General features: G+C 49.0%; 2 protein-coding genes across 4 annotated transcripts in view; one reads left to right on the plus strand and one right to left on the minus strand.

Annotated features, from left to right (window-relative positions):
* LOC141164429 (histidine--tRNA ligase, cytoplasmic-like) overlaps positions 1-9725 on the minus strand; it is a 161773-nt gene extending 152048 nt beyond the window's left edge. For all 3 annotated transcript variants that reach the window (XM_073649639.1, XM_073649638.1, XM_073649637.1), the window contains exons 1-3: positions 9599-9725; positions 4234-4440; positions 98-187 (exon numbers count right to left, since the gene is read on the minus strand). In XM_073649639.1, the coding sequence (XP_073505740.1) occupies positions 98-187; positions 4234-4344 (201 nt within the window). In that variant the 5' untranslated portion in view covers positions 4345-4440; positions 9599-9725. The remainder of the gene's footprint in view (positions 1-97; positions 188-4233; positions 4441-9598) is intronic.
* A 365-nt stretch (positions 9726-10090) lies between these two features.
* Positions 10091-13824, plus strand: part of ZMAT2 (zinc finger matrin-type 2) — a 50270-nt gene continuing 46536 nt past the window's right edge. Inside the window, exons 1-2 of the mRNA XM_073649640.1 lie at positions 10091-10213; positions 13410-13503. Coding sequence (XP_073505741.1) covers positions 10127-10213; positions 13410-13503 — 181 coding nt within the window. The 5' untranslated portion in view covers positions 10091-10126. The remainder of the gene's footprint in view (positions 10214-13409; positions 13504-13824) is intronic.

A 13824-nucleotide genomic window follows, 5' to 3' on the forward strand; every position in this document is an offset into this window, starting at 1 on the left:
TTTGATCGTCATGAGGCAAATCTCCTCATCTTGGATTTAATGTTATGTCTGATTGATGTATAAATTCATTTTCTACACATCTTATAAATATAATTACTTTTGGAGTCTTGAGTACAAAGTTTTTCTTTTGATCCACAAATGTCGCCGTTGCTGTAAGATCCTGGTGTAGAAATGCCTTTTGGGTGACCTGCAAATACACAGTCTTGTTAATCCTAGATGGTGGAAAAGCCATGTATGGAGAATAGACATTAATTGTCAGAACATTTCCGAGCGCACAGAATAAATAGTGAAACTCAAAGATAGTGGGAGCTTCATAAGTAAGAAATTGCTGCATATTGAAAAAAAATACACCGGAATATCATTATTTTTCATAGGACACCCATAACAGTCTCAAATATGTTGTATATGTGTGAAGTATGTGCAGATTGTGAGCCGGTATCTTCGGATTGTCTCAGTTGTTAGCCTCAGGCTTTCAGCTTATAAATTCAAAGAATTATATCTCAGCATAGAGGTAACAGTACAGAACATTTTTCACGTCCTCTAAAGGTAATCTGTCACCAGGTTTTTTCTACCCCATCTAAGAACAGGATGATGTAGGGCAAAGACCCTGGGCTCCTAGCTGCAGTTTTTATAAAATCAGTGTTTTCTCTGCTGCAGATCTAGCCGAGCTCTGTATAACTCACCCATACCACTGACTGCCAGATTTCTATGTACACTGTGTATAGGCAGAAAGCGGTTAATCAATGGCAGGGCGAGGTTAGACTACCTGGCAGTAGGCCTCTAGTGAAAATCTCATGCTGATAAAATAGTGGGTTTTTTTTACATTACACTAAGCAATCCAGTAAGTGACACATCGCTGGAATCAGGGTCTCTGTCTTTATATTATGTTGCTTTTAGATTACATGGTGACAACCTGGTGACAGATTCCCTTTAATACACCTCCTCAAATCCTTTCCATATATTGCTCATTGACTGCCAAGAGAAGCACTCAGTGCGGAGCAGGTTCGCTGATTTATATGATATTCGTTTTATTACCCCAGAGTAAAAATGAGGGCTTTATGGTGGCTTGCTCTAAAGTATTCAACAAGTGGGACTTTTATTGGTTATCACCATCTGTCTAGAACACACTTAAAGAGGTTGTCCACTACTTTTTCACTGATGATGACCTATCCTCAGGATAGGTCATCAATGTCTGATCGGCCGGGGTCCGATACCTGGCACCACCGCTGGTCAGCTGGCATCGGTATTGGCAGCGCCCGCTGGCCGTCTTCTGGTAGTGGCCGCCGCAGGGTACTACACATACACTTCCCATTGAAATGAATAGGAGGCGGATGTGCAGTACCCTGGCTCGGCCACTATCAGAACACGGCCAGCTTCGCAATTGCGTACTCCCAACCAAATAAACAGATAATGTCATTCACTACTGTCGTCAACATAAAAAAAATGAGGAGTCCTGGAAGTGATGATACTGCCCCCAGAGAAACCTGATCTCAAAGAGTCTGTCACTCTCTGCCTCGCTTACACACTCAGCTTTTCCCTCTTGCTCTGTTCATAGACTGCAATAGACAGCTGTAATCTGTCCACTAGGTGTAAACCTTTTTTGTTAAAGGGCCCAGGGTGGTTTAAAAGTAAAAAATGTAACAATACTCACGTACAGGACAAGCATTACTCTTACGTTCGGCTGATCATCTGCAGCTCTGACATTTCAACCATGCTGGTAGATAAACCATTTTTTTCCTGATGGAATGTAAAAGGTTGCAGCCGACACTGACTGGCTGCAGTGGTCATGAGACAATGCATTTATACCATGGATTTATGTAATTTCTGTTAAAACGACAGGCACCGTTTAAAGGGGTGGTCCAAAGTCCAAATTAATTATCACCCTAAATCCCTATCCATTCAATAAATAATCTAATCTATTTTCTAATATACTTGAATTAAAAATTCCCTAACTACACCACAGGGGCGACCAAAAGTTTTGCATTTTTTTTTAAAGTGTGATTACTTCTGTCTTGTTGTTGTGATGCCATTTCCCTGGTGATGAATTGAAAGTGCATGAAGTTGTCATCATACAAGACCTTAATTGTAACCAAAATGCTTTTGAATATAGGTATGGTCCTTTAATTAAAGAAAACTGACTGCCAAAAGTTTTGCATATACAATTTATTGCTCACACCATAGAGAGTAATTCATTGTTTACAATGCCATAACTTAGTATTTTGTAGCATAACCTCTTGCTTTAATTACTGCACCACACCGACGGGGCTTTGAAGCCACTAGGGTATTCAAGACATCTTGACGGATCTTGCTCCATTCCATCTGCAAACAATTTTATTGCTATGGGTACGGGCCCCAACTCATCGCCCTAACTCATCCCAAAGGTGCTCTATAGGTTTAAATCAGGTGATCGGCTTGGCCATTGCAACAGGTGAACATTTTTCTTTGCTAGCCAATTTTTGACTAAATTGGATGTGTGCTTAGGATCATTGTCTTCCTGGAATTACCATCTCCTGCCTACTTTGCTTTTACCATGTAGAAGCATTACATTCTCCAGTATATCCTTGTACATGGTAGCATTCATATTTCCATCAATTCTATGCAGAGGGCCAATGACAGATGCAGAAAAGCAGCCCCAAACCATGACATGGCCACCACCATGTTTCACTGTAGGTGTTTGATACCTTACATCATTACATTTTCCAATTGGGCAGTATATATAGTGCTTGCCATCACTACTAAACAGATTGAACTTGGATTCATGTGACCACAACACCGTAGACCAGTCTGTTTCTTTCCATTGTCAGTGTTCTTTGACAAACTCAAGTCGGTCCTTCCGTTTTTTGCAGAAATGAAAGGCTTCTTGACTGGAACTCGTGCATTCAACCCTACTGCTCTTAGCCATCGCATCAGTTTGGCGACTCACTTTGACCCCATATTCTTCGCTCATTTCGTGTGAAATCTGTACAGCACTTTTATGGACATCAGATACTGACTTTTTCTTAATAATGTGATCAACTCTGGAGGAAGTTTTCTGTGGTCGTCCACTTCTAGGTTTGTCAGCTGTTCCATAACCTTCTTTTTCTTTAATATACATGACACTTGACTCTGAGAACAGATGAATTCCATAGCTCCTCTTTTTGGCTTTTGCCTGACTTCACTCTCAGAATAATAAGCTTCCTGACATCTGGTGATAAATTTGGCTTGGTCTTTGCCATGTTTTAACCTAAAAGCACACACAGAAATTTTTAGGCAAAATTCGACTACCCATGACAAAATATGCAAACACTTGGCCCAGAAAATGTTGAAAACTAACACATAAAGGGATAAAACAACGTCAAACACAATTTCGTCCTTATAGCTGACAACCATTTGCTTCCGGTTTACTAAAACCACCAGGGAAATGGCATCACAACAACCAGACAGAAGTAATCACACTTTAAAAAAAAAAAAGCGAAACTTTTGGTTGCCGCTGTATAGAACTGCTTTTATTTTCCCATTTCCTTTTTGATGATGCTTCGTTTGGGAATCCCAGTGAATGCCGCGACACTCAAACAAAACATCATCAGTGGGCAGAGACAGCGGTCACTTCCGCAGCCTCTGCCCCCCCACCCCTCTGAAACCAAGTGTCATCAGTGACGCTCGTTTCAGGGGTTGGGCTAGTCCCTGGGCGATATGCACAATGATAATGCACCCTCTCACCGGCTCAGATCAGCACAGTAATGAGACAGTAACAGAGCACATTGTCAACATAACGGGCATGCAGAGACTAGTGACGGTGTCACTTGCAGGGGGTGGCGCTGGTGTCTTCGTGCCGGGGATTAAGATACTGCTGTGTTGCTGCCTTGTAACTGCTGACCTGAGAAGGCAAGAGAGTGTGCGCTGTAATTGTGCTCAATGCACAGGGACTAGCCCAACCCCTGAAACGAGCGTCACTGGTGATACTTTGTTTCAGGGAGGGGGAAGAGGCTGCTGATTACACTTCATTTGAGTATCTCAGCATGCACTGGGATTCTCAAATAAAAAGTCATCAAAAAGGAAGGTGTAAAAAAAAAAAAAAAGCAGTTAGAGAATTTTTAATTCAAGAATATTAGAAAATAGTTTAGATTATGGCATTAAATAGATAGGTATATAATATGAAAATTAATTTGGACTTTGATCCACTCCTTTAAATCTCCATTTAATAAGAAAAAATAAAAGTTACAAATACAAATTGTGCTGTGATAAACCGCGTACCTGAGAATTAGGAACACTGCCCAATGAAGAAGCTGGAAACGAACAAACTGATATACTCCGGGCCGCCAGGATTCTCCAGCATGGAGCGGATAAACTCTTTATAGCTGACATTATTCGTACTGTTGAGGAGACTACGATTCCCAAGAATCATTTATTTTTCAGATCAGGGTAAGTCACCCTTTAATATGTCACAGCTGGAGCACAGGTCTGGAAAAGAGAAAGAAAACAATCACAAGAAAAAGTGACAAAAACACCGGCAATTTCTGCAACAGAAAGAGCAAAGAAAAAAAATCAAACAGAAAATACACAGCATGCCGAAAAGCTGGGGGGGATTTTTCAGGCTGTGAGGTTATGGGCACATGGAAACCTTGAATGGGTTAAGAGATAAAGCACATTCACTCTACGAGCCGCTATAATGGAAAGTGCAGGGAAAAAGCCGCCATCTGCTGCAAAAAAACACAGAAAACTTACTGCTGACATTTTCATGAAGCAGCTTCATCTAAAAAAAACCTGGCGAAAAAGAGGCATTGTGTGCACATACCCCGAGGTAGGTTCATAAGAGTGTTTGTCTCCGATCTGCTTTTTCCTAACCTAAACAAAGGCAAAAACTGATGCAAAGTGATTTTAATGGAACGCTTTCCATTTAAATCCATTTGCCATGGTCTTTAATGTTAAAATTGGATCTGCCCATTCTTTTCACTGAAACTAATGCACCACTCCAGTGTTTTGTTTTTTTTTTATTGCAGAGCTGCAGTGGCGTTACTAATCTAACTTCCCTGCCCCTAGTCTTAAACTCACCAGACGCCGTCTTCTGTGTTATCCGCGCCACTCCAGTCGGACTTCAGAAGTTTGTGACCTACTGCGTCACTACAGTGTTTGCTGAGCGATCCAGCGGTCACAACTCATTGCAAGTCCATGAAAGCCTCATTCTGGCCCTCATAGACTTACACTAAGAAGCTTGTGATCTTTACCTCTGACTTCCGGTCAGTCAGAAGTTGCGGTCAAAACATGGTGGCGTGAGACCGGAGTGGCGCTGGGAAGAGCTGAAGACGGTGGGTGGTGAGTATAATATTAAGTGTAGGGATCTTATGTTAGCAGCAGCACTCCAATAATAACACACTGGAGTGGTGCTCTAGCACTACCTTTTGGTAGCAGAGTTCTAGTCCTCTTCCTCTCTGAAGAGACAATTTGCATATTTAATTTCCCATAGTAGCATGTATGGCTTATAAGTCTCCACACTCTGACATTACCGGCTTGGCTTGTCACTCTCCACAAGGAGAAACGTTACCTCTTAGACCGCAGTCTTAGCCTCTCAAGTAACCAAATCAGATCTCATACTTTGTACTGATGAGGAGTAACACTCTGGAACACCGTGTCGGAAAACTGAGATTAAGGTTTGGCTTTTATCCTAAGTCATATGGCAAGGCTCGTTAAAGAGTGGATATTGACTTGCTGCTCTGTCAAAGTGAAGTGAACACCGCAGCTAATATGGGGTCAGCAGGGAAGACAGAGAGCGGGACCTGGAGATAATAAGTAAAGCAATTAAAGGATGAAGATTTTCTGAAAGAGGACAACCCCTTCAATCCAGCAGTGAATGAGGTATAATTACTTGCTGGACTTGCAGCATTTCTTAACCTAAGTAATTATGTTATGTAGGTGCATTTTTATCCTGGGACTGAGGTTCAAATCTCCGGTTTAGTGACCCAAATACCTGCATGATAGGGATCTATTAGACCAGGGGTCCCCAACCTGTAGCTCAGGAGGCACATGCAGCTCGCGGACCCATGGTGTGTGGCTCGCGGCAGGTTACTGACTCAGTGCTTTAGCACCAGGTCTAGCAAACAGCTATGAAGAGTGGGTCCAGACGGGGACTTCTGTGAGTAGCTCCAAATAGAAAAGCCGAAGGTGGCCTGGATACTGGAGGATACTGCAGTCAGGAGGTGCTGGATGCGAAAATACCATATGGGGTAAGTTGGAAGCTCTGGCAGTATACTGCCCCAGTATGATTTTTATGGGGAAACTTTGGCTGTCATTATGATGATAATGGGGGCATGCATGAGCTGGCTTTAACTACAAGGGGGGCTCTGGGTGTCACTACTGTGGGGGGAGGCATGAGCTGGCTGTCACTACCCGGTGGGGTGGGGAGGCGTGAGGTGAGCTGGCTGTCACTATCCAGGGGGGGGGGGGGGGGCGTGAGCTGGCTGTCACTATCCGGAGGAAGGGGGCGTGAGCTGGCTGTCACTATCCAGGGGGGGGGGGGGGGGAGCGCGAGATGGCTGTCACTATCCAGGGGGGGGGGGGGGGGGAGCGCGAGATGGCTGTCACTACCCGGGGGATGTGTGTGGGGAGGTGTGATATGGCTGTCACTACCCGGGGGGGAGGCGTGAGCTGGCTGTCACTACCCGGGTGGGGGGGGTGTGGGGAGGTGTGAGCTGGCAGTCACTACCCGGGGGGGGGAGGCGTGAGCTGGCTGTCACTACCCGGGGGGGGAGGCGTGAGCTGGCTGTCACTACCCGGGGGGGGAGGCGTGAGCTGGCTGTCACTACCCGGGGGGGGGAGGCGTGAGCTGGCTGTCACTACCCGGGGGGGGGAGGCGTGAGCTGGCTGTCACTACCCGGGGGGGGGAGGCGTGAGCTGGCTGTCACTACCCGGGGGGGGAGGCGTGAGCGGGCTGTCACTACCCGGGGGGGGAGGCGTGAGCGGGCTGTCACTACCCGGGGGGGGAGGCGTCAGCTGGCTGTCACTACCCGGGGGGGGAGGCGTCAGCTGGCTGTCACTACCCGGGGGGGGAGGCGTCAGCTGGCTGTCACTACCCGGGGGGGGAGGCGTCAGCTGGCTGTCACTACCCGGGGGGGGAGGCGTCAGCTGGCTGTCACTACTCGGGGGGAGGCGTCAGCTGGCTGTCACTACTCGGGGGGAGGCGTCAGCTGGCTGTCACTACTCGGGGGGAGGCGTCAGCTGGCTGTCACTACTCGGGGGGAGGCGTCAGCTGGCTGTCACTACTCGGGGGGAGGCGTCAGCTGGCTGTCACTACTCGGGGGGAGGCGTCAGCTGGCTGTCACTACTCGGGGGGAGGCGTCAGCTGGCTGTCACTACTCGGGGGGAGGCGTCAGCTGGCTGTCACTACTCGGGGGGAGGCGTCAGCTGGCTGTCACTACTCGGGGGGGAGGCGTCAGCTGGCTGTCACTACTCGGGGGGGAGGCGTCAGCTGGCTGTCACTACTCGGGGGGAGGCGTCAGCTGGCTGTCACTACTCGGGGGGAGGCGTCAGCTGGCTGTCACTACTCGGGGGGAGGCGTCAGCTGGCTGTCACTACTCGGGGGGAGGCGTCAGCTGGCTGTCACTACTCGGGGGGAGGCGTCAGCTGGCTGTCACTACTCGGGGGGAGGCGTCAGCTGGCTGTCACTACTCGGGGGGAGGCGTCAGCTGGCTGTCACTACTCGGGGGGAGGCGTCAGCTGGCTGTCACTACTCGGGGGGAGGCGTCAGCTGGCTGTCACTACTCGGGGGGAGGCGTCAGCTGGCTGTCACTACTCGGGGGGAGGCGTCAGCTGGCTGTCACTACTCGGGGGGAGGCGTCAGCTGGCTGTCACTACTCGGGGGGAGGCGTCAGCTGGCTGTCACTACTCGGGGGGAGGCGTCAGCTGGCTGTCACTACTCGGGGGGAGGCGTCAGCTGGCTGTCACTACTCGGGGGGAGGCGTCAGCTGGCTGTCACTACTCGGGGGGAGGCGTCAGCTGGCTGTCACTACTCGGGGGGAGGCGTCAGCTGGCTGTCACTACTCGGGGGGAGGCGTCAGCTGGCTGTCACTACTCGGGGGGAGGCGTCAGCTGGCTGTCACTACTCGGGGGGAGGCGTCAGCTGGCTGTCACTACTCGGGGGGAGGCGTCAGCTGGCTGTCACTACTCGGGGGGAGGCGTCAGCTGGCTGTCACTACTCGGGGGGAGCCGTCAGCTGGCTGTCACTACTCGGGGGGAGCCGTCAGCTGGCTGTCACTACTCGGGGGGAGCCGTCAGCTGGCTGTCACTACTCGGGGGGAGCCGTCAGCTGGCTGTCACTACTCGGGGGGAGCCGTCAGCTGGCTGTCACTACTCGGGGGGAGCCGTCAGCTGGCTGTCACTACTCGGGGGGAGCCGTCAGCTGGCTGTCACTACTCGGGGGGAGGCGTCAGCTGGCTGTCACTACTCGGGGGGAGGCGTCAGCTGGCTGTCACTACTCGGGGGGAGGCGTCAGCTGGCTGTCACTACTCGGGGGGAGGCGTCAGCTGGCTGTCACTACTCGGGGGGAGGCGTCAGCTGGCTGTCACTACCCGGGGGGGGAGGCGTTAGCTGGCTGTCACTACTCGGGGGGGAGGCGTCAGCTGGCTGTCACTACTCGGGGGGGAGGCGTGAGCTGGCTGTCACTACCCAGGGGGGGGGCGTCAGCTGGCTGTCACTACTCGGGGTGGGGGGGAGGCGTCAGCCGGCAGTCACTACTCGGGGGGGAGGCGTCAGCCGTCAGCCACTACTCGGGGGGGAGGCGTCAGCCGGCAGTCACTACTCGGGGGGGGGAGGCGTCAGCCGGCAGTCACTACTCGGGGGGGAGGCGTCAGCCGGCAGTCACTACTCGGGGGGGAGGCGTCAGCCGGCAGTCACTACTCGGGGGGGCGGTCGTCAGCTGGCTGTCACTACTCGGGGGGGAGGTGTCAGCCGGCAGTCACTACTCGGGGGGGAGGTGTCAGCCGGCAGTCACTACTCGGGGGGGAGGCGTCAGCCGGCAGTCACTACTCGGGGGGGCGGTCGTTAGCTGGCTGTCACTACTCAGGGGGGGGGGGGGGGAGAGGCGTCAGCTGGCAGTCACTACCTGGGGGGGAGGCGTCAGCTGGCTGTCACTACTCGGGGGGTGTCAGCTGGCTGTTTCTACTCGAGGGGGGGGGGCGTCAGCTGGCAGTCACTACTCGGGGATGGGGGTGGGAGGCGTCAGCTGGCTGTTTCTACGCGAGGGGGGGGGCGTCAGCTGGCAGTCACTACTCGGGGATGGGGGTGGGAGGCGTCAGCTGGCTGTCACTACTCGGGGGGTTCTGGTTGTGGCTCGTGACCCCCGCTCAGAGCTGAATGGTAAGACAGGTTGGCGACCAATGTACAGACCCATGGTCAGACTGTTTTTTGGACAGAACCGTGCCTGTATGACTTGTCAGCAGTGTAATGGGTCGGGAGTTGAGGCCCCTCCTGATATATTGCACACACCCATGTGGTACATTCTCCAGCTCCATATAATGCCGCGCTCCCAGTATCTCCATCCGCACTGTGTTACTGACATGCATACAGCACAGGTGCACATTCCGGGGGCTGCTCTGTCACCACAGTGTGACCTGTGCCTATAGCTGACCTCAGTCATTCCTGCCTGCACACCAGCGCTGCAGGGCTCCTCAGCGCTTCTCTTCCAGTACACATCCCACGTGACTCCGTCTCCTCCAGAGGTAGTGACTTGTCTACCCTCTCTGTAGCTCTATGGTACGTGTAGCCGGCTAGTGACGTCATGGGGAAGCAGTACTCCACCTGTAATGACCGCATAGTCTGAGTATAGCGCCCTGATTATACATTAATCTCTTAGTGAAGCCATACATTTACGATTCATTTTAGAAACTACTACATATAAAGAGTTTAGCATTTATCAAGTGCCCACAATAAATATGGCGCCTGGTGTTTATCTAGATACCCGGAAATGTCCCCAGTGTTTTTGTTTACTGTTATATTTGATATTCTCCTTGATCTGCGATACGATATCACGATATAAATATGTACGATAAGCGTTTTATGTCGTTTTGAGAAGTATAGCAATGTTCACAGACCCCGCCCCCTGCCATTCTGCCCTGACCAATCAGTGGCTGGAGTGGGCGGAGCTGCAGCCGTGGTCATGGTGACTGTAGGAGCTATCATTCCGCATGACGTCACTCAGCGCGACCGGCGGCTTCTAGTGTGCAAGATGGCGTCAGGAAGTGGGGTGAGTGGTTTGTGGAGCGGCTGACGAGTTTTTCCCGTTTGTCGGTGCCCGGTTTTTCCTGAGGCCGGTTCTGTGCGGAGAGCGCAGATATCAGTGATATTTCTTCTGCACAATGACTTCCTGCTTTATTTAGGCGTCTGTGGGACTACAAATCCCAGAATATTCTGCTGATAATCAGAAATGATCTTGTCATAAACCTGCTGTCCATATGTCTGGGGCTACAGCTCCACCATGGCCCAGGTTGTGTTGTGCAGCCATGTACCCATGGGGTACTGTGACCACAACAAGCAACTGCTAAAAATCCCTTGTGGGTGGGCTTCTCGTGACTTGCATGGTGTACCCTCAGCGGTGGCAGTACCACCACATTCACTTGTACTGCGCTGTGGTGTGTCAGAAACTGGCCAAGCATGTCTGCAGACATAATCCTATGGAGCATCTGTGGGGCGTCCTCCGAGGAAGGTCGAGGAGCGCAAGGTCTGGCGCCCACCGCCTTCATGATGTCATCATGGAGGAGCGCAAGGTCTGACGTCAACCAGCTCCATGATGTCATCATGGAGGAGCGCAAGGTCTGACGTCAACCAGCTCCGTGATGTTATCATGGAGGAGCGCAAGGTCTCCGGCGCCCACCGCCTCCGTGACGTCATCATGGAGGAGTGGAAGAGGATTTCAGTGACGACCTATGACTCTCCAATGACCTCCATACACAAGAGAGTTAATGCAGTGCTTGAAAATAATGGGCACAATTTGGACATTTTCACTTAGCGGTGTACTCACTTTTGTTGCCAGCGGTTTAGGCATTAATGGTGTGTGTTGAGTTATTTAGAGGGCACTCCAGATTTACACTGTTACAAAGTAGTCATTGGTACAGCTTGTGTATCAAAAGGTCATATAGTCAGTGTTGTCCTATGAAATATTTATTATATATATTACACATTTGTGCTGAAAAGTTTACATAACTGGCAGATTTTTTCCTTTCTTGGCTTTGTTTCAGAGATTATGAATGATAACAAACAAAAAAAATGTTTTCTCTTAATACCGTGTATTGCCCCCTCTAACATCAATGGCAACTTGAAGTCTTTTGAGCACAAGTGGTCTAATTAATTAATATATATATTTGGACCGACAGGGTCGCTGCTTCAGGAGGCCGACCGCAGGAGTGGGGCGGTGCCTTGGCGCTCATTAGATGTCGGTGTTGTTGAGTGGAGTCCGGTTTCCCATTCAGTTTCCTGCGGTGGGCTTTGGGAAAATGGCCGCCGCACATGCTCGGATTGAGATCTCTATAGAGAAGATCTTGTTTCCTTACATCTCAAACTGCGCATGCGCCGGCAGCCATTTTTTCAATTAGGAATGGGAACGTGGATTCCACTCACCGGCGCCGACATCTCATGAACGCACAGGCACCACAGCATTGCCCAACTACTGCCGCCGGCCTCCTGACCCCGCTCCCCCACTGCCGATCCCCTGTAAGCTACCATTAAAACAGACTATAAGACACACCACCATTTTATTTAAAAAAAAAAAACTTTCCTGTTTTCCGCCACAAAATTTGGGGTGCATCTTATAATCCGCAAAATGCGGTATATATACAATACTCACATAAAGTTAGGGATGATTGGCTTTTGGGCAAAATTTCAGGATAAACCTAAAATGCATTCAAACTTTTTCAGGTGAACTTAATGTGACTGTCTTTAAACTTTTGGATGCACATGTCCAATTGTTCAACTTTTCTGTACTTTTTGCACAACTTTCTGTTCTTTAACAAAGAGCTAGATGACAACAGGTGTTTGATCCACGAATCAGCCAATAATTTTCAGGGTTCAATGAGAATTGGAATTGAACAGTCCTCCTCATCATGCTGTTCACATTTTGACATCATGAGACCAAGACGACACGTAACAGTTGATCACCATTACCTCACCATTGCGAGGCTTCAAGCAGGATGTCCTCAGACAGAAGTGGCCACTCAGCTTAGTGTCACAGTGTCCTCAGCAGGGTGTTACAGAGAGACTGTCTATTTTACACTTTTGCTTTGAAATTTACAACATACCCTACCAAAAGAATGGACACCTCTAGTCATTCAAAGGTTTTCCTTGTTCTTGTTGGAAAGTGCACATTGTAGATTCAGACCAAGAGTGGCAAAACCATGAAGCAACCAAGATGAAAACAAGGAAGGAAGAAACAGATGTGAAACAAATTAGAATATGTGTTAATTAACGCTTAGATTCCTAACAGTATCCCCATTTTACTTTGATGACAACTTTACGTTTTGTTCTCCTTGTGTCCCTTTCTGGTTTTGCTGCCTTCAGTCTGAATCTATAATGTGCACATTACAATAAGAAGGAAACCATTGCATGAGCAGAATGGTAATGTATTTGCCACACACAATTCCGCCATGTGTGCATGTACCGCAGCCGGGCTACACATGTCGTCTGACAGCAACTCTGTCACAGTAAGGAGACAGAGATTATCTCTCATCATTGATCGACTATTTTAGAGCTGTGATTTTTATGTAAAAAAAAATAAAAACTGCAAAATCGCAGACCATTCACACGCTACCTACATTGAGACCTATGGCGGCAAAGTTGCGTGCGACCGATGTCCAATGGAAAAACATTTATAAAAATGTGGGGTTTGTTCACATGCTGCATTTTTGCTGTTTTTTTTCCCCACGATTTTTTGTTCTGGAAAAAACTGCAGCATATTACAGTACCAGCAGGGTGAACAAGATTTGTAAAATGTCACACACGCTGCTCATTTTATACTTGCAGATTTAAAGCATCAAATCTTTTTTTCACATCTGCAGCCTGTCAATTCTTTCAGTGTCTTTGCAAAGCGAAAAAAAAAACACTTATTGAACGCCCCTCTAAACTAAACCCGTTACAAGGGCACTCTGGGCCCCTCAGCAGTTTCTGGCTTGTTTGTAAGAAGGCATTTATTAGAGGGGACTGTTCTGGTAACAGATTTGCTGCACCTCAGATCTTCAGAAGACCGCTCTTTCTTTCTTTTTCCACCCATTAAGATGTTGGTACGTCTATCATGATGGATGATGCTGTCGTCCTCCCAATCTTCTTTCTCTGAGTAGTTTTCTTTCCCTATGAGATTCTTATCCGAAAAGTTCTGCAAAGTAAAGTAGATATTTTGCACTAGCTGGACACAGGCGTTGCTCCAATATTAATGCATCTTTCCTTCTTTTCAGTCAAAGAACACAGATTTCCGTCGAAAGTGGGATAAAGATGAATATGAAAAACTTGCACAGAGGCGGATTACAGAAGAGCGAGAGAAAAAAGATGGTTGGTGATATTCTTCCATCTAATGTTTGTGTCGTCTCTGTGCTTTAACCAATTCGCTGCGCTGATTGACAGCCGGTTGCCGTGCAAGGAGGGCGGAAAGCGCACACCCCTCATAAAGACACCAGACTCATACTGTGTCCATGTATTCTCTGATCACTGCTGTTTGCCAAACTGCACAACACTTGATTGTTCCACGTTGGCTCATAGTGCAGTGGGCTTGTCCGTACATAGGGGACATTTCCACTTAAAAGCGTAAGCGTACCGTATCTCACACCAGCATATGATATGAGGTATAGACGCTGAACTCAGTTATATGCAGTG

This window comes from Phyllobates terribilis, unplaced genomic scaffold, assembly GCF_046119375.1.
Source record: "Phyllobates terribilis strain yellow unplaced genomic scaffold, ASM4611937v1 Scaffold_10__3_contigs__length_209671492, whole genome shotgun sequence".
In the NCBI taxonomy this organism is placed as follows: Eukaryota; Metazoa; Chordata; class Amphibia; order Anura; family Dendrobatidae; genus Phyllobates; species Phyllobates terribilis.